Source organism: Lycium barbarum, chromosome 11 (genome assembly GCF_019175385.1).
Source record: "Lycium barbarum isolate Lr01 chromosome 11, ASM1917538v2, whole genome shotgun sequence".
NCBI classification, from domain to species: Eukaryota; Viridiplantae; Streptophyta; class Magnoliopsida; order Solanales; family Solanaceae; genus Lycium; species Lycium barbarum.
In genome coordinates, this window is record NC_083347.1 from 9044503 (window position 1) to 9065874 (window position 21372).

At 36.0% G+C, this 21372-nt stretch overlaps 1 protein-coding gene across 5 annotated transcripts; it reads right to left on the reverse strand.

Annotated features, from left to right (window-relative positions):
* Positions 1–4064: 4064 nt before the first annotated feature.
* On the reverse strand, positions 4065–19093 carry LOC132616937 (ethylene receptor). Of its 5 annotated transcripts, none has more exons than XM_060331716.1 (7): positions 18946–19093; positions 15589–16536; positions 11699–12067; positions 11273–11533; positions 11029–11156; positions 10656–10853; positions 4065–4807 (listed from the first exon to the last, which is right to left on the reverse strand). In XM_060331716.1, exons 2-7 carry the CDS (start codon positions 16486–16488, stop codon positions 4450–4452), a joined length of 2214 nt encoding a protein of 737 aa, XP_060187699.1. In that variant the 5' UTR covers positions 16489–16536; positions 18946–19093; the 3' UTR covers positions 4065–4449. The 5 variants fall into 5 exon arrangements, with proteins under 5 accessions (XP_060187699.1, XP_060187702.1, XP_060187701.1 ...); XM_060331719.1 differs by having other exon boundaries at positions 18972–19003; XM_060331718.1 differs by lacking the exon at positions 18946–19093 and adding an exon at positions 18749–18939.
* Between the last annotated feature and the right edge of the window lie 2279 nt (positions 19094–21372).

Consider the following 21372-nt stretch of genomic DNA (forward strand, 5'->3'; position numbering starts at 1 on the left):
CTTCCGGAGTGCTATGTGACAAGAAGGTGCCACCACAACTTAAGGGAAAGTTCTACAAAGTGGTGGTTAGACCGACTATGTTGTATGGGCGGAGTGTTGGCTAGTTAAGATCTCTCACATTCAAAAGATGAAAGTTGCCGAGATGAGAATGTTGAGATGGATGTGTGGCCACACCAGGAGTGACAGGATTAGGAATGAGGATATTCGGGACAAGGTGGGAGTGGCCTCGGTGGGAAACAAGATGCGAGAATCGAGATTGAGATGGTTTGGGCATGTGAAGAGGAGAGACACAGATGTCGCAGTGCGAAGGTGTGAGAGGTTGGCCATGGATGGTTTCAGACGAGGTAGGGGTAGGCCGAAGAAGTATTGGGGAGAGGTAATTAGACACGACATGGCGCAATTACAGCTTACCGAGGACATGACCTTAGATAGGAAGGTTTGGAGGACCCAGATTAGGGTAGAAAGCTAGTTGATAGTTTCGTTATCCTTTCTTATTAGTAGTCGCATTATCGCAGTATAATTTCTTGTGCTCTGATTTCTGCTATTATCTGTTATTTCCTGTGCTTTGATTATCCTATGTTATCTGTGTCGCTTGCGTTATTTCATTTCCATATCGCTTTGAATCTCTTAGCCTTATCTAACCTCTTTTTATGCCTTTTTTTTTATTGAGCCGAGGGTCTTTCGGAAACAGCCGTCCTACCTTGGTAGGAGTAAGGTCTGTGTACACTCTACCCTTCACAGACTCCACGTTGTGGGATTTCACTGGGTTGTTGTTGTTGTTGTTGTTGTCTAGATTATATTAAATACTTTTAAGATAATATTTTTGCTTACATACCGAACACAAAAAAATAAATATTTATTTTCTTGAAAAATATTTTCTATGAAAAACATTTTTCTTCTCACCAAACACATCCAGAAAGTTGAACTAATAGTAGAAAAAATAGAAAAACAACACAAGAAACCTGTTGTACACCTTGTGCCTTTTAACCTTTATGAAAAAGACTGCATAGAAAAATCAACTATTTGAAGCAACTTCACTCTTTTCTTGGAAGCAGACCATTCCCATTAATAACAAAGCATGTAATTTGAGTACTTAACTAACAACAACATGCCTAATGAAATCCCACAAAACATGTAATTTGAGTAAAGAGAAAAAAAAGGTACGTTCCTTAATAGGATTTAACTTATATTAACATTGCATTACCAGCCAACGTAATTTTTAAAAAATTATATTAATGTATTTTAATATATTATAGAAGATAATTTACTTTATTTTTTAAGTTAATCCACTTGTTATAAACGGTTACATGTAGTTATCTTTTAGGTGACATAATAGTATAATTTTTCTAAATACTATTAAATAGATAGAATTTAAACTCTCCTGATAATATTGGTAGAGTTTAAGTTATATACACCATTAGAGTGTAAGAGCCTGTTTGGATGGGTTTATGTCTATAAGCTGCAAACAGCTTATAAGCTAAAAAAAAATAAGTTGGGGTAGGCCAACTTATTTTTTTTGGCTTATAAGCTGTTTTAGATAAGCTAAGTCAAATGGACCCAATTATTTTTTTGAGCTTATTTTAAGCACAAAATGACTTTAAGCTGGTCAGCCAAACACTCAAAAAAGCTGAAAACAGCTTATAAGCAACTTATAAGCCAATCCAAACGGGCCCTAAGTAACTTTTACACTATCATATCACTTTTACACGTTGAAAATTGAAATATATAACATGTCTTATTTTCAAGATTATAAATTCGACAATTTATGTATAGATATTGTTTGGATAGCTTGAGAGCATAAAATTCCTTACATGACGACGTATATAATTTAAAATATGCTGATAAAATTAAATAAAAAAGCCATTCCTTTGGGTGGGGTCCGGATATATGCTTGTGACACTAAAAAAAATGCACATTCTACTCTCTATAATGACTATTTCACATGCATGAGACTAAGAGAGCTCACCATATTCTCTACGTTATGTCAAGTGTGTAAAACAAAAGTGCTGCTCCTATAAAGTTTTTCAGTCCCTTCTATTTCTTTTCTGTTAAATAAAGGTTAGTACTTTGGGTTGAAGACTCTTGAACAAGAAGATATATATAATTGTATATAGTAAAAGAAACAAGTGTTGACAATGAGGAATCAAATTGTCTGCCTTATCATTGGCGGCCCTTTCAGAATTCCCTTCTTTTTTGACTAATCATTTCATATATTATTAGCCTTAGCAAAGTTTGGTAGCATATAATTATAAGGTGGTTGTTGGAGACAGTTTTTTATTTCCTTTTTGGTTCCTTTCCCTCACATGTTGGTAAATATCAGGATTATACTTTGTAACAACTTCTTCAACCAGACAATTTTGTCGCCATTTCTCCGAGGGGGTTATTGACACCCCTCGACAGAAAATTACAACATGTAACTAGTAAGTTTTTGTCTTCTTGTGTATACATATTATAGTTGAATTCAATTGTCTTTTTCGTGTGTTTACTTCTTTACATTTTAACTCCTCTAACTGAAAACTTGTAACTCCGTCGTTGTTTCAAGCTATAATGTCAAGTACCGATTCACCAAGTAAATGTAAAAAAATTCAATCTTACCCTTTGTTAGGTAACTTTATGAGCTAAATATAAGATTTCCTTGCGTTTTGCACCCTCAATGTATGCAATTTTTTTTTACTTGCACCCTATCCTTTAATTGTTTTTTATTTACACCCTAACATATTTATTTTTTGGCAAAACCATATAACACCTCATTTTATGAGGGACATAATAGAAAAATATATATAATTCATAAGAGAGTAGTGGAGGGGGACTAGAATGGATGATTCGTCGTTAGAGGCTTAGAGCCATATATGACGTTGCTGATATCTATAGATCACTAACAATGAAAGTTAGATGAGATAATAACAGACTAGGCTGCTTTTCAAGATGCATTATACAGATAAATCGGTGAAGAAAGTCATTGTAAATAAGAATCAGGAGAAGGTAAAAGTTCCCAGAATATATCTTTATTTTCTCATAGTCAGATTTTCCACCTTTAGAGAAACGAAAATCGAAAACAACCACCATTTAAAGATTGACAGCTTATTCCTAAACTATGAAAATAGCTCTGTACTTGTGCTTCTTTTCGCATAAATTTTTGCTAAAACCAAATTATATTTATTATATAAATATTTGTTTTTGTGCTTCATATCTAAATTAAATAAGTGGAGAAACATATACTCGTCTGTGCTAATGAACTACTCCTTGATTTACTCATTTCAACATTACTGGATGCGTGATGAATTCTCTTCAAAGTAGCAAATTGTGAGGAACTTGTCAATAATAGATTTGGTTATTCTATGAAAGTAAAAGAGAAATACTCCCATGATTGAGATAACATATATGGTAGTAACTTGGAATTCTCTAATTTCATAATCTTGAATATAATTAACAATGTAAAATTGAAGGACAAGTAAAAAACAAGAGTAGTACTGCATAGCTACGACACACACTGCATCGATGGATGTTTTTTTTATTTATTCCTGAAAGTGAAATAAAATAAATATCATGGAGGTTTGCATAGCATGATGAGCAGAATATTTCTCTCTCTCTCTCTCTTACAAACTAAATTTCCTATCTTGTCCCTCATGAAATGAACTGTTTTATGGTTTTCCAAGAAATGATTAGGTTAGGGTGTAAATCATAAAAATAAAAAAGGATAGGATGCAAGTTAAAAAAGATGCACACATTAAGGGTGCAAAATGCAACGAACTCTAAATATAACGAGGAAAACTTAATTATAATAATTATCTCAAGTATTATTTCCCTCAGCTTTACTCATTTCTTTTCGTCGTGTATAGTCAATATTGTACGCAGTCAAATTTAAGAGTCCAGCTTTTAACAAACTGCTGAAGGTAGGCATGAGGAATATTTGTGGACCTTCGTGAATTACGTGGATAATCATACACGTAACTAATTGGTACTAGTATTACTTGACATCATGCCAAGTTATGTAATCAATTTCATTCCATCATAACGTCATAGCTACGTAATATCCTTAATTTGATCCTTCTTAAAGATACCAGTTTATGAGCAAAACGAAACTCAACTTTTGCTCCAATTTTCAGGCTAAGGTCATACATGTCATATACATTTATACAAATGTTTTCAATTATTTTAGCACCCCCAAAAAGAAGAGAGGATTAAACATGCTTGCTCCAACCTTCCAGGAAACACTAACCCCTTCTCCTTCATATTCACAGATGTAGAACTAACTAATTCTTTATACAGTTCTATTGACAATTACATCATCGTGAAACCACTTTAATTTCTACAATATATTTGAACCTGCAATTAGCATATTGCGCCATCATTGTGAACAACTCTTCATTTTGCCCAAAAGCCGAGAAATGCATTTACAACAACACTCTTGCATTTGAGCGTATCAGGTCTTGACAAACATTTACTCTTTCACTGGGATTGACGAACAACTCCATGCTCTAAAAGCTCGGATAAAACACTTCTCATTTTGTCAACTGAAACAGGTTTCAGAATAACTCCATCCATGCCAACTCTCAGGCAGTTGTCTTTTGTCACTCGGTCAGTGTTCCCCGTTACTGCCACAATCAGTGGCCTGTCGTGACGTTTCCCAAATTTCTCATGTATCTTTACAGCAACTTCATAACAGTCTATACCTGGTATCCTCACGTCCATGAATATTACTTTGTGTTCCTGACTAAGAACTCTCAAGCACTCATCACCAGAACCAACAGTTGTTACATCGCACCCTAGGTGCACTAGCAGACTCTTGGTTACCATCCTACTAAACCTGCATGAAGAAGTTTCAAAATTTGCATCAACTTAATCTTTTCAATCGTTACCAGTCGTAAACATCCTTTTCGAAAAATATTACATTTATCAAAAAAGTAAAAAGGGAATCCTCAATTAACTTTTTTGTTTGATAAACAAGAATCCTCTGTACCTTTGCTCTAAGAGACGTCTATATCTAATATTTATTAATCCCTTCGTCACGAAGTAAAAGAATGACTTGCATATATTTGTTTCTTAATCCTTTATAACAAGGAAATTTGACAACCACATGAAAGTTTACTGTAAATCACATTTTCTTAAAGTTTAAATTACTTCTAAAATTCTTTAAACAGTCATGCTCAATAAAAATATTTGACCGCTCAAGGTATATTCTTCTCAGGAATAGGCTCCCACAGATAGAGGTTTGCATTCCAATCTTTCCTCCTGCTTTGCTTTCTTCTTCCCCCCCCCCCCCCCCCCCCCCCTTTTTTTTTTAATAAATAATGACCTCCTTCCGCTTTCCTCTATTTTCTTAAAACCTCCTTCAACTTTCCTATTAGATTGATAAGACCTACAATGTACTTCTTATCCAGTTTTGCTACCAACACATGACGACACTTCATGCATTTAATTACTACGAATCAAGAAATAATTAACAAGCTAATGAACCATGCACTGAAGACCAAACTTCAGCAGTTAGTGGAACCAGAACCAAATAATAATGCTTTTTGCAGGAAATAGTTAAATGAACTTTTTAGGAAAGATAGCCTTTTGTTTTATCATCCCTGCCTTGGACTCACTTTGCTTACCGATTCCGAACCTCTTTTGGCTGTGGGTTGGGGGGAGGGGAGGAAACAGAAGCAGAGCATGCTGTCTGATTTTAAAAGGGTTTTCATGTATGACAAGGACAATTGATAAGCTGTTCTATTTTTTTCCCATCCAGAAGTTATTTTCAAAGAAAATATATGACCATTACTATCTTAACAGTAGAGAAAGTAGATAACTTATTAAGGTGTTAATTGATGTGCCGGAGCATCCCTGTAAACAAATACATACCCAAAGAACAACAACAACAAACCCAGTATAATCCCACTATGTGGGGTCTGGGGAGGGTAGAGTGTACGCAGACCTAACCCCCACCTTGAAAGGTAGGGCGGCTGTTTCCGAAAGACCCTCGGCTCAAGAGAGGAGAAAAAGAGAGGAAAAGACAAAAGGTTAGATATGATCAAGCGTATCGAAAACAATATGAAAACAAGAAATAACAAAACAAGAAAGTCATGGTAAAAGGAGTATCAACTGCTATAGATAACTATGAAAATGAAACAATGGAAGTAAATAAATCATTCGAAACCAACAGATACTCGCAGAAATCAAGATACAAGAAACTATAGAACAACATAACTACTCTTAAGGGAGGATAAACGCGACTACCTACTATCCTTCTACCCTAATATGATTCCTCTATACCCTCCTATCTAAGGTCATGTCCTCTGTAAGCAGGAAATGCGCCATGTCCTTTCTAATCACTTCCCCCCAATACTTCTTCGGCCTACCTCTACCTCTTCTGAAACCGTCGCTGGCCAACCTCTCGCACCTCCGCACTGGGGCATTTTCAGCTCTCCGCATCACATGCCCAAACCATCTCAGCCTCGCTCCCCGCATCTTGTCTTACACTGAGGCTATTCCCACCTTGTCTCGGATGACTTCATTCCTAATCCTATCACTCCTAGTGTGCCCACACATCCACCGCAGCATTCTCATTTCCGCCACTTTCATCTTCTGAACATGAGTTTTCTTGACTGGCCAACACTCCGCCCCATACAACATAGCTGGTCTAACCACCACTTTGTAGAACTTGCCTTTGAGTTTCGGTGGCACCTTCTTGTCACACAACACTCCGGAGGCAAGCCTCCATTTCATCCATCCCGCACCAATACGATGTGTGACGTCATCATCAATCTCCCCATTTCCTTGTATAATAGACCCAAGATACTTGAAACTATCTTTCTTCTGAATGACCTGGGTGCCAAGCTTCACTTCCACGTCGGCCTCATGTACTATATCACTGAACTTGCACTCCAAGTACTCTGTCTTGTTCCCACTCAACTTGAACCCTTTGGACTCCAGAGTTTGTCTCCAAACCTCCAACTTAGCGTTAACCCCACTGCGAGACTCGTCAATCAGGACTATGTCATCCGCAAATAACATACACCATGGCACCTCACCTTGAATCTGCCGCGTCAATCCATCGATCACCAAGGAGAATAAAAATGGGCTAAGAGCTGATCCCCGATGCAGCCCCATCACCACTGGGAAGTACTCTAAGTCTCCTCCCAAAGTCCTTACCTTGGTTTTGGCCCCATCATACATGTCCTTAATCGCCCTAATGTACGCCACAGGTACACCTTTAGCCTCCAAGCATCTCCATAGCACCTCTCTCGGCACTTTGTCGTATGCCTTTTCTAGGTCGATGAATACCATGTGCAAGTCCCTCTTCCTCTCCCTATATTGTTCCACCAGTCTCCGTACAAGATGAATAGCTTCTATAGTAGAGCGCCCCGGCATGAATCCGAACTGGTTCTCTGAGATAGACACGCCTCTCCTCACCCTCATCTCCACCACCCTTTCCCACACTTTCATAGTGTGGCTTAGCAGCTTGATCCCTCTGTAATTGTTGCAACTTTGAATGTCGCCCTTGTTCTTGTACAATGGAATCATTGTACTGCATCGCCACTCTTCGGGCATCTTAGTCGTCTTAAAGATGACATTAAAGAGTCGAGTCAACCATTCTAAACCTGCCGTGCCTGCAGTCTTCCAAAATTCCCCCAGAATCTCATCGGGCCCGGTCGCTCTTCCCCTACTCATCCTACGAACAACACCCTTAACTTCTTCAACCTTTATATTCCTACAATATCCAAAATCACGACACCTTTCGGAGTACTCCAAATCTCCCAACACAATATCTCTGTCCCCTTCATCGTTTAAGAGTTTGTGGAAGTATGACTGCCATCTCCGTCTAATGCGAGCGTCCTCCACTAGTACCCTACCATCCTCGTCCTTGATGCACTTCACCTGATCCAAGTCACGCGCCTTCCTCTCCTTCGCCTTGGCTAGTCTGTACAACTTCTTATCCCCGCCTTTGTCCTCTAGTTCTGCATATGCCGTTCAAAAGCTGCCGTCTTTGCCGCCGTAACCGCTAACTTTGCCTCCCTCCTCGCCATCTTGTACAATCCCCTATTCGTTCGCCTCTCTTCATCATCCTTGCTGTCTACCAACTTCGCATACGCCACCTTTTTTGCTTCCACCTTCTCTTGAACTCCTCCATTCCACCACCAGTCCCCTCGGTGCCGACCACGGCTACCCTTCGAGACCCCCAGCACCTCTCTAGCTACTTCCCTAATGCAACTGGCCGTCCTATCCCACATATTGGTCGCCTCCCCACTACTCTCCCAGGCTCCCATAGATCTCAGCTTCTCCCCCATCTCCAGCGCACCCGTCATGATCAAACTCCCCCATTTGATCCTAGGCCTGTCATCCACGATCCTCTTTCTCTTCTTCATCTTGATTTCCAAATCCATCACCAAGAGCTTATGCTGGGTCGTTAAATTCTCACTCGGGATCACCTTGCAGTCTTTACAAAGACTTTTATCATCCTTCCTAAGGAGTAAAAAGTCTATCTGCGTCTTAGCCACCGAACTACGAAAGGTTATCAAGTGCTCCTCCTTCTTCGGGAAACTCGAATTGGCCACCATCAGCCCAAAGGCTTTTGCAAAATCCAATAGTGCAACTCCTCCTCCATTCCTGTCCCCGAAACCACAACCTCCATGCACATCGTCATATCCCCCTGAAATTGACCCAATGTGCCCATTGAAATCTCCTCCGATGAATAGCTTCTCAGTGGACGGTATACTTCCCATCATCTCGTCCAAATCCTCCCAAAAACGTCTTTTCTCCTCCTCGCCCAAGCCCGCTTGCGGCGCGTAAGCACTAATAATGTGCAAAATAGACCCTCCAACAACCAGCTTAATCGTCATCAACCTATCGCTGACTCTCTTAACCCCTACCACCTGTTCTCGTAAGTCATTATCTACTAAAATGCCTACCCCATTCCTATCCCTCGACCTACCTGAGAACCATAACTTATACTCATCCACATCTTGAGCCTTGGATCCTACCCATTTAGTCTCCTGGACACAAGCTATATTGATCCTCCTCTTCTTAAGAATCTTAACTAGTTCGATGGACTTCCCCGTTAGAGTCCCAATATTCCAAGACCCTACTCGCAGACTAGAGACTCCCTTAACCCACCTACCCCCTCTAATCCTTACCCCTATCCGAGAACATGACCCTAGTCCACCATCGTCTACCAAAGCCAGTAAAGCAAATATAAACTACTCGACCAGACAGTAATCAATACTAAAACACAAGTAAGTGCTAATCTAGATGAAAGTGTAACTACTACGACAAGAACGAAACAAGTAATGCAAGAATGCAAATTAGCAGCAAGGCTAAAATACAGAGACTTAAAAATAAAATTAAAAAAAACCAGAGGTACCAACTCCAGTTAGCTAGAACCTGTTCACGCCGGAAAGCACTGTTCACGCCGGAAATACTGTTCACACCGGGGAGCTTGAATTTGTCGGACCAGAGAGAAGGAGAGGAGAGAAGAGAAAAGAAGAAAAGGAAGATAGAAGAGGAGTGGGGGTGGGTATAGGGCTGTCACAAACCCTAGGAGAGAGAAAGAGAAAACTTACCTGGGGGGCCACAGGGAGGTTGCTGGCCGAACCAAAAAACCTAATTTTCTGAATCAGTAATTAACAACGTTGAAACCCGAATAAAGATCCGTAATTTACAAATATTTTGTAATTCTAGTACTCAATGTGATATGTATATTGATGAATACAAAAATTGGAAATTGTATCACATACCCAAAGAACATGAGGTATATTTCTGCTAGATTGCACACGAGGCTATTTTGACACAACATAAGCTCCAAAGAAGAGGCTGGATAGGGAAAGGAGTTAGAAAAGGCAGGATGGAAATCTGGAAAACCATACCAGCCAGCATTTGGTGAGTCATTTGAAAGAAAGGAACCTTAACTGTTTTGAAGGCAAAAGAGAGAACACACACAAGCTGAAGTCCAATGTCTTGTCTCTCTCAGCCTTCTGGTGCAACATGTAAAATGTCTAAGATGTGGAAAGCCTCTAAGATTTTGCCAGTTACCTCTCAGGTTAGAGCAGGTAGGAACTGAGGTTTAGGAAGGTTCCTGGATATGGAAATTGGAACACTGGCAAGATCCTGATGGTTATCTTTGTGCTTCTTTTGTTTATATGTATGCTCACTTGTAAAAGATATACCTAAAGAACGTGCCACTTTATCCTGTGTCTTCTCACCGTGCATCCATGTAATTGGATGGAAAATGATTTAAGTGGGTTTGGCCACAATACTTCCTATACTCATAGGTTCGAGACAATGATGTGAGCCCCAATGATGTGCTAACATGTTCCTCTTCTCCATTCATGCAACTTTAATTAAGACCATCTTTCTTCACCTGCTGTGCTTCTTTTCCAAAGGACATGAAGAGCCAACACTAATATCTAAGATTGTACTCCTAATATATCTAAGTCTAGCACAATCCACCACGCATGAAGTTATTAGACTTTAACTTCCATAGACATTTAATAGAGGGTCAGGGTCCTTGTTCCAAAGTGATGTCCAACAACTACCACTTTGTTCAGCTTGTACATGTTTAGTCTCACGTAAATATAGACCAACACATAGCAAAATTAGAATCATTGGCCAGATCAAGTCATCAAAATGCAGGACAAATAAGAGGTCTAAAATAAAAAGGTAGTATGAGCACTCACCCATTATCATCCATAACCAAGACCTTTAGTCCTTTAAAAGCCATCGGCATGTGATTTGCAGGCAATCTGGGCATAAAGGGAAGCTTAGACTCATTTGAGCGGCCAGGAATGCCAAGTTTAACTATAAATATAGCAGTAGACCCCTTGCCGAGACCTTCACTTTCAATCCAAATATGTCCTTCCATAAGATTAACAAACCTGATCCAGGCCATTGGAACAATAAGTCAGATAAATAAAAACTGCTGTAAGTGTGAACAAATTCTCCAAGGAATGTGCATCAGTAAAGAAAAAAAAATTCAATCTTGAGCAGTTCTCCAGTTGTCTTGGCAAACTGAAAACCGCATTCAAAACAAACACCAATGAAGTGAGATACCTCTTACAAATTGCAAGGCCAAGCCCAGTGCCACCGGAATTTTTAGTTGCTAGTGTCTGGTTTTCCGCAAATTTACAGAACAGCTTGGGGATATCCTGAGGACTAATGCCTGATCCTGTATCTTTTACCTACATAACAGGGAAAAAGTAGCAGTGAAATCACTACCCAAGATATTTTACAGAGCAACTACTATTGAAACTGCAAATATTAAATATCAAGCATGAAAATAAACCTATAAACATACCTGCACACGTAAATAGAAGTGATTCTCACTTTGCACAGGAAACAACTTGGGAGGATCTTTTAAAGATTCTGGTTTTGCAGCAACAGCAGAAATTGACACACTGCCTTCTTTTGAGAATTTTACAGCATTACCAACAACATTTAGAAGAATTTGCATAAGCCGTTTCTCATCTCCAATAGCAAATTCCGGCAAATCTGAAGATAAACTAAGCGTAACAAACAGCTTTTTCACATATGCAATAGGCTTGATTAAGTTAAGGACCTAAATCAATAAGCAGACACCTGAATCAGTGAATAGTTTCCAGCATAACATGATGAAAAAACCGAAACTCAAAAGTAATGTATTTAACAGATCTAGAACCTCTTTTCATTGTTCTGTTACTCAAATATTATAGAACTTGCAAGTAAACAGAAATGTTAGGCTTACCTCTCTGAAGAGAGCATGAAGATTGAAAGTCCCAACGTCTAGTTGAAGGCTTCCATCCTCTAGCCTTGAAAGATCCAAGACATCATTGATAAGGGTTGCTAAAAGGTTGCTGCTCTTAAGGATTGTTTCCACCATCAGACGCTGCTCCAGTGTCAGCTCACTTTCTTGCAGCAAAGATGAAAGTGCAATTATTGCATGCATGGGAGTTCTCATTTCATGATTCATAACAGACAGGAAATCATTACGCGCACGAACAGCCATTTCTGCTTCTCTTCTTGCCAGATCAAGAGCCACATTCTGCTCCATAAGAAGATCCCGAGCCCTCATTGATTCCTCCAAGATGGCAGCATGTGAGAGAGCAACAGCTACCTGAATTGACAACATATAGAAAAAGTAAATCCATCTGGTCACATTCAAGTGCCACGGGCATGAGCTGCTCTCATTTGAGCCCTAGTTAACTTATTAATCATAGTCTACTGGAAGTTTGAATTTATCCTGAATTTATCCACTTTAACAAGGAAACTACAATCACTCCACAAATTTCTGTTCTATCGTGGAAATTCACAGCTAAAATGCTAAAGGTTTTCATTTAGTTTCTTTTTTCATTTATTTTCTCGCAATAATAGGACCAGTGGGGTGCTGGAGAAAAATGAGGGGTGGAGAACTGCTCCTCAGAAAAAACTCCTTCTGAAGAAATCTCAATGGTATATAATCCTGTCTTTTCTCTTATGCACATACTTAATTTTTTCCCCTAGCTTCTTTTCACTTTATATGTAGTATATAGTACACAAAGTACTACTCAATACTAGATATTTAGTCTACAGCATGCATATGAATAATGAAATCGAATCACAGATGTAAGTCCTAGTTTGTTTGTACCCTAGATCCTAAAACCAATGTAGAGCGAAATCTAATAAAGCATAATAGTCATGGAAGCAAAAGAGCAGGACAGGTACTGGCCTTCCAAAACAAAATCTGCTATGGCATTAAATAATCCCCACTCGATTTTTATTTTTTTTCAGTTAATACTAGTTTCATGAGTCCCGGGCTTACTCAAGATATAAAAGTAGTAATTTTAAATAAAGAAGTATAATTTGTATGGCACGTTAAACATGTCTTGTTAATAAGTCTTCATAATTATTAAAGTTCTTAATCACATAATTGGATATTTTTAAATTAAAAAAAAAAAATTATGAGGAAGGAGGTTTGACTGGAGAATTAAAAAAATACCAAAGGACCGCAAGTAATTCGATATTTTATAATACAAAATAACATGATACTAAAATATGTAAATAATCACTACTAAAAAGTTACTATTTTTCCACTGAATTTTTCCCAGAAGAATGCTCGATGGCTATTCCACTGAATGTCGGTGGGAAAAACTTAGATAGGAATGTTTTCACACGGAAAAATTAGAAAGTTCTCCGGCGTTTCAATGGGAACTTGTTTCTCACCATGCACTTTCCCCAGTGAGCTAGTTCGGTGGGAACAAGGTGGGAAAATCGTGTTTTGTAGCACAAATTTCCCACTGAATGTCGGTGAGAAAAACCTCTATTTCTAGTAGTGAATTACAATTCGACGAAGATCATGAATGGAAAAACATTGGCCTTTTTATGAATTTGTGAGCATGTAATTTCTTAGTTATAGATAAAAATAAATCTATTTTAATATTTAATACGTTTTAATTGCACTCATAATTTCATGTGGCAAGAGCTTTTGCAAAACACATTTTTTCATCTTATAGAAGCCTCCGATACAACAAAAAATTTCAATGACTTCAAGTTTATACGACAATATTTATAACCTTGGTTTAGATTCCTTACACAAATTTACCTAATAATGATATTATAAGGATATTAATAAACAATAATTAAAGTACATTAATAAAGTACCCCCTCCGGTTCATTTTACTTTGAAGCTTATTTTTTGCATAAATAAGCAGGACATGGCGCAGTTCCAGCTTACCAAGGACATGACCTTAGATAGGAAGTTATGAAGGATTCATATTAGGGTAGGAGGTTAGTAGATAGTCCCACTTATCCTTTTTGTACTAGTAGTAGCAGTTTTGCTCTCTAGTTTCTTGTCCTTTGATTTGTGCTACTATCTGTTGTTTCTTGTACTGCAAGTATCTTATTTATCAGTGGTAGCTAATGCCCCTTTTTTAGGTTGTTTTATCATGGCTTTCTCGCTTTCATTATTTTCATTTCCATACTGATCGCTTTCATCATAATTTAGCAGTTAATTCTGGTCGCATTCCATCGGAATTTGAAGTTTGGCTTTATTGATACAGTCTATTTCACAAAGGACATGGATGATATTCAACTATTCTTGGACCAGATCAAAAATTCAGTCCAAGCATTTATCAAATGATGTAAATCAAGGGGGATAATTTTATGAAGATAATCGGTGCATATGAAATTGCATCAATATAGTTGTCTCATAGAGACTGGTTCTGCAGCTGTTCTAATAATGATTAAGTCTGTTTGGAAAGCCACCTGGTAATTGGAATTGGTGTAATTACTACCCTAGTAATTACACAGCCTAGTAATTACACAGTATTATAATTATAATGACCTGTTTGTTTGTCATAATGTAATTACAAGCGTGCTGTTTGGTTGCACAAGTGTAATTACACAGTTAGTTTAATTTAAAAATAACATTTGGTTATAAAAAATTTAAAATTAATATTTCAAAAATATGTGCCTTTATAAATGATATTAAATTAGTTATTTAATAATACATTGTTTCTTGAAAATATGTCAATTAATAATCATATATTTGTAACTAATATTGTAAAAAATAATTGATATATAATTTCAAATTAATAATATTTTAATTTTAATTGATTATAAAACTTAAAAGCATACTTTTTTTGTGAGAACATCATGGGATTGGATGTTTGACAAAAAAAGAATATTTATAAATATAATGCCATAACATTATTCAAATGTTTGACAAAATTCTATCAACTGTAAGTGAAAAATAAATAGCATGCAATGTGAAATAACAAGTCAATAGTACTAAAGCAAATATTTTTAAAATTGAAAATATAACCCAAATTCAAAATCGAAAAGAAAAAAAATTTAACATAATACTCTTATGTCAAATTCCAACGTTACATAAGCAAGTTTCAACGTAATATAAGTAAATACTCCTATAATTCAAAAGAAAGGGAAAATATAAGTCTATAACCTCATGCATAACAAAATTCTACTTTAATAACGTCATTTATTATATGTCAAGTTTGTTAATGACTCATTCTTTCTAATATTAAGAGATGTAGTTTCAAAAATTAGAATATTAACAGGGTTATGCTAAATGAATAAAATAAAAAACTAAAAAAAATACGAGCAATTACATGGAACCACAAGAAGTAAAGGTTGGGAATGAGAAGAAAGGAAATGAAATATAAATACTATAAAAAGAAATATATATTTTAAAAAATAAAAATAATTAAAAAGTAAAAATAAAAAAGTAATTAAATAATAGAAATAAAAAATAAATCAGAAAAGAGAAGAAATTAAAATAAAATAAATAATAGAAATAAAAAATAAAATAAATAATAGAAAATAAATTAAAATAAAATTAAAAAGAAATAAACTAAAAGGTAACCCTGTAATTACACTCAATTCTCAGCCCCCTTGAGAATTGGAGAGTGTAATTACACCCTCTCAATTGCACCCAAACCCAATTCCCACTTAACTGTGTAATTACCTGATCAAACAAACAGGTCAAACTGTGTAATTACACCTAATTCCAATTACCTGGGTGGCTTTCCAAACAGGCCCCAAGTAATATATACTTTCAACACCAAACTCTAGCATTTGAACATCATCGAGGTAAAAAAGGGAAGCTATCAGATATTATATCATATATAAAAGAATTCAAACCTGATCAGCTACCACTTCAACAAGCTCCAATTCATGGACATGCCATTGTCTTGCACTATCGGAAGGAAGCATCAAAACCATCAAAGCATAGCGCTTCGTAGAAAGTTCAGGCCAATCGTTAATCTGAAAATTTGAGAGATGCAGAAGTGGGACCCTAACAGCAACCACCTCACCTGGCATGTACTTCTCGGCAGGTCGAAGCCTTGCAACGGGAGAATTTGGTGAAATTTTAACAGCACGATTTGTACTGAAAACTTGATTAATTACAGGAAGTTGTGTTGGTACTGTAAATCCAACTGGATTTTGATGATGTAGAGTATAAGAAAGTTGAAGCTCCAGTCCAGTTCGAGTTGGCATCCACAATGCACACTCTTCCAGTCCCAATGCTCTTCCAAGTTCAACAAGTGTAGTCTTCAAAATAGTATGTCTATCCAGAGTACTTCTAATTTCATGCGTTAGCATTCTAACATATCTACCTGTCTCCTCCTGTGTCCGAATAAGACCCATTTCACGATCAAGCTCCGCCGCTTTGTTTTTCAAGAAGAGCTCCCTAGTTTTGACACTTAATAGATCCGGAATAATGTGCACAAGCATGGCAGCAGTTGCACATGATACCGCAGCAGTAAAGACCTTAGCGATAGTCATCACTATTGCCACAGTCCTCGTATGGGTGGTAGATGTCCATAAGTTGATAAGATGTGTTGCTCCACAGAGAATTATGAAAGCACCAAATTGCACGAGCACCCATCGATAGGGAAAAACAGCCGATTTCTGGACAAAGTATACCAACTCCATCGGGATGGAGAAATAAGCAACCGCTATGAAAAAATCAGCAATGTACTGATACCTCATTAACAACTCATCAGCGGGCCATTGTGGATCAAAGCAGTTGCAATCCATGATGGACAATCACCTCAATGAATCGCTCTCTCTATATTATCAACACCACTGCAGCAAAAGGACATCAATTCATCAAACAAAAAGAATTTATCCCTCTGAAGATAAAAATAGTATAGAAGAATACCAATTCAGCAGCTAATTAGTCTGAAAACTTAGTGTTTATAAGCTCCGAAAGAAAAATTAGCAACTGCTCAAACAAATGATTAACTTAGTAGCGACATACTGATTAATACATATAGATTTCAAAAGAACAAACAGAAAACATGCATGATGCACTCTTGGGGACAAGTTGTGTCTGAAGTCCATTAACAGAGTTTACATCATCCAGTGAGACTCTCTTTTCAATTGCTTTTCATAAACAATGAGTTTATATCCTCAACATGATTAATTACACTCCCTTAGTCCCAATTTATGTGGCACTATTTCCTTTTTAGTCAGTCCCAAAAAGAATAAATTTCTATATTTAGTAATTTTATCGAATGGGAAAATGCCGCACGACACAAAAAAAAAAAAAAAAAAAGGGCACTTCACCCTCATTTCCCATTCTCAACAACCGATTTCACTACTCCATTTCTAAAATCTTCAATTATCACTCTGAATAAAACTGAAGCCTATTTTGGATAACTGATTTTGTTTTAGGATTTATTCTAAAATCAATTGATTTAAAATGCTTACAAGTTAAAAAATGAGGTTTGGACAATCAGATCACGTAGAAAACAAAAAGTCTTTTCGACTTCCATCCCAATAACTGAAAACTCAAAATTCAGTAATAAAATTTTGATCTTTAACATTAAAGATGGAGAAAAAGAATCAAATTTATTCAGTTCCATTCCAATAACTGAAAAAAAACTCAAAATTCAGTAATAAAAAATTGATCTTTAACATTAATGATGGGGAAAACAAATCAAATTTATTAATTCCGTCCCAATAACTAAAAACCAACAATTCAGCAAATAAAATTCACTTGATTAGCCTCAAAACAATGAGAATTCTAATGATTAACACACAAAAGCAGAGTATTTCACCATAACAACTTCAAAACACAATGTTTTTTTCAAAACTTATAAGCATAATTAACTTCGAAAAGATGTTAAAAAAGGAAGAAAAAAACTGACAACCAACAATTCAGCAAATAAATTTTATTTGACTTCCATCCCAAACTGAAAACTCAAAATTCAGCAATAAAAATTTGATCTGTAACATTAATGATGTGGAAAACTAATCAAATTTATTAATTCCATCCCAATAACTAAAAAAAAAAAATCAGCAAATAATATTTTACTTCATTAACCTCAAAACAGTGACAATTCTAATGATTATAACACACAAAGCAGAGTACTTCAACATAACAACTTCAAAACACAATTATTTTATTCCAAAACTTAAAAGCATAATTAACTTCATAAAATTGTTTTAAAAAAATTTTACAAGTTGTCTATCAAATTTATTCAGTTCCACTCCAATAACTGAAAAAACTCAAAATTCAGTAATAAAAATGTGATCTTTAACATTAATGATGGAGAAAAAGAATCAAATTTATTCAGTTCCATTCCAATAACTGAAAAAAAAAAAACTCAAAAATTCAGTAATAAAAATGTGATCTTTAACATTAATGATGAGGAAAACAAATCAAATTTATTCAGTTACATTCCAATAACTGAAAAAAACTCAAAATTCAGTAATAAAAATGTGATCTTTAACATTAATGATGAGGAAAACTAATAAAATTTATTCAGTTACATTCCAATAACTGAAAAAAACTCAAAATTCAGTAATAAAAATGTGATCTTTAACATTAATGATGGAGAAAAAGAATCAAATTTATTCAGTTCCACTCCAATAACTGATAAAACTCAAAATTCAGTAATAAAAACTTGATCTTTAACATTAAAGATGAGGAGAACAAAAAAAAAAAAAAAAATCAGTTCCACTCCAATAACTGAAAAAACTCAAAATTCAGTAATAAAAATTTGATCTTTAACATTAATGATGGAGAAAAAGAATCAAATTTATTCAGTTCCACTCCAATAACTGAAAAAACTCAAAATTCAGTAATAAAAACTTGATCTTTAACATTAAAGATGAGGAGAACAAAAAAAAATATTATTCAGTTCCACTCCAATAACTGAAAAAACTCAAAATTCAGTAATAAAAATTTGATCTTTAACATTAATGATGTGGAAAACTAATCAAATTTATTAATTCCATCCCAATACCTCTAAAAAACAACAATTGAGCAAATAGAATTTACTTCAGTAACCTCAAAAACAGCGAGAATTCTAATGATTAACACACAAAAGCAGAGTACTTCAACATAACAACTTCAAAACACAATTTTGTTTTTACCCCCAAAACTTAAAAGGCATAATTAACTTAGTAAAATTGTTCAAATGGGGAAAAACAAGTTGTAAAATTAAGGAAAAGGGATTAGGGTCTGTGTTAGAAAGAAGAACTTACAACTGGAGATAGAAATGACAACCCACCGTTTTTATTCGGTGCTCTATTTTTGTCAAATTTTGTTGACATCATTAAACCCACTTATGGAGGTTTTAATGTCAACCAATAGAAGAATATTTTATTACCAAAGGGGCATGCAGTTGGAGAAATAAATAAATCTATATATCTATATATATTATTAAAAAGAGGATAGTTTGCAATAGGATTGTGACAAGTGGCGCCATATGAGTATGACAAGTGGTAGTTTTAGGACCAAAATTAGTTAATTAGTTAATAATTAGTTATTGTTTTTGAATTTAAAAATAATTAAGCAATAAACTAAGAGCCCGTTTGGATTGGCTTATAAGTTGCTTATAAGCTGTTTTCAGCTTTTTTGAGTGTTTAGCTGGTCAGCTTAAAGTCATTTTGTACTTAAAATAAGCTCAAAAAAATAATTGGGCCCATTTGACTTAGCTTATCTAAAGCAGCTTATAAGCTGAAAACAGCTTATAAGCCAAAAAAAAAAAAAGTTAGACTACCCCAACTTATTTTTTTTAGCTTATAAGTTGCAAACAGCTTATAGGCATAAGTTCATCCAAACAGGCTCTAACACGCTCCTTACCCAATTACCCCACTAACTCACAAACACATTTATACAAAGGGGTGGGGGGGGGGGGGGGGGGGGGGGGGGGGGGAATGTGCTCCTTATTTGTAGCAACTAAACACAAGATTTTGTCTCATTTTTTTTACTTTATTTTATCCTAATCAGCTTAAGTTTTTAAATTTTACATATAACTATTCTTCACAGTTAAAATTCATCATTATAGTAATCGTCCGTCTTAACCGCACCATAACGCCCCAAAACCCACCCTAGACGTGACCGGCATCCGACGTCATGAATAACATCGGAAGAACCTAAACAATGCAATAATAACACTTGAACCCGCCAGGTTCAACATTCACCTCCAACAGTTTATAAAATAAATGTAACGTCAAGTTCCTTTTTAATACTCTTTCCTTATTAAATTAAACAAAGTTATAAATAACTGCATATATCAGGATCATAATTATGAAATAAGATCAGCGGAAGTCTAATATAAGTAATAGTCATAAACGTGGCAAACACCCATTAAGTCGTACGAGACTTTGACAATCTACCCACAATTCTGACAACTATCTATGGAGCTTCTAAGAGACATAACAATCGTCTAACTTCGGGACGCAGCTCGGAAATCTAGAATAATAAATGAAACAGAAAGTATCCCACGAACAAGGATGTGGGCTCACCAAATCAACAACAGCAGCAAGTTCTCCTAAGCGTCGAGAGTATCACGAACCTGCTCTTCTCCGTTTCCTCACATATCATCAAAAACAACAATGGTATGCCTCAGTACTTTTGTACTCAGTGAGTGCCTCAGGGACAACAAGTATTATAAAAATAAAATATAATAATACATAAAGAAATCAGTTCTGAAAAGATAATATAAAAACAGTCATTCCACTTTGTGATTCTTAATATCATTTGTTAAACAGTTTACAAAGCCATTAATCAATATAAAAACAGGTATTCAGCATGTGTATCTCAATAAGAATTATCAAAACCGATTACAAAGTCTTTTGTCAATTTGTAACTTTCAATTATGCCTTTCAAATTGATCATGATTGTCAACAACAGTTCCATGAGAGAATGAGAATATCACACATGCCAATACAGGCCCAAGAATCAATCATATCGCGCATAGCGCACCACACCGGAACATATAATTCTCGGTGGCTATCCTTCCTCCCGAATAGCTAGGCATAAATCACACTGGACTATGTAGTACGCGGTGGCTATCCTTCCTCTCGAATAGCTAGGCATAAATCACACCCCGGGTAGCGAACCCAACGGTAGCTATCCTTCCCCCCGAATAGCTAGGCATGAATCACACCCCGGGTAGCGAACCCGATAGTGGTCACTCTTCCTCCCGAATGGCTAGGTAATTACTCATTTTTGTAGCAACTAAACACAAGATTTTGTCTCATTTTTTTTACTTTATTTTTAAAAATTGTATCTATACAAATCAATATCCTAATCAGCTTAAGTTTTTGAATTTTACATATAACTATTCTTCACAGTTAAAATTCATCATTATAGTAATCGTCCGTCTTAACCGCACCATAACGTTTCCTTCTCTGCCTCTTCTTTTTTTTGCCAATGTAAATCTTTATTTCTTCCTTCTCTTTTTCCCAATTGCCCAAGTAAATCAGTTTTCCTTTGTTTCAGGTTTCTTCTCTCTTTCCTGTTTTATCTACGCTTTTTTTTCTTTTAACATTTTTCTCTCTTGAATATGTATCTCATGGCAATTCCGTAATGGTAATAGCACAGATTCTGCTACCCAATGTGATGGATTATGAGATTGCCCCCTTCAGATTAAGCAAGATTCTCACTTAGAAGAGAATCAACAG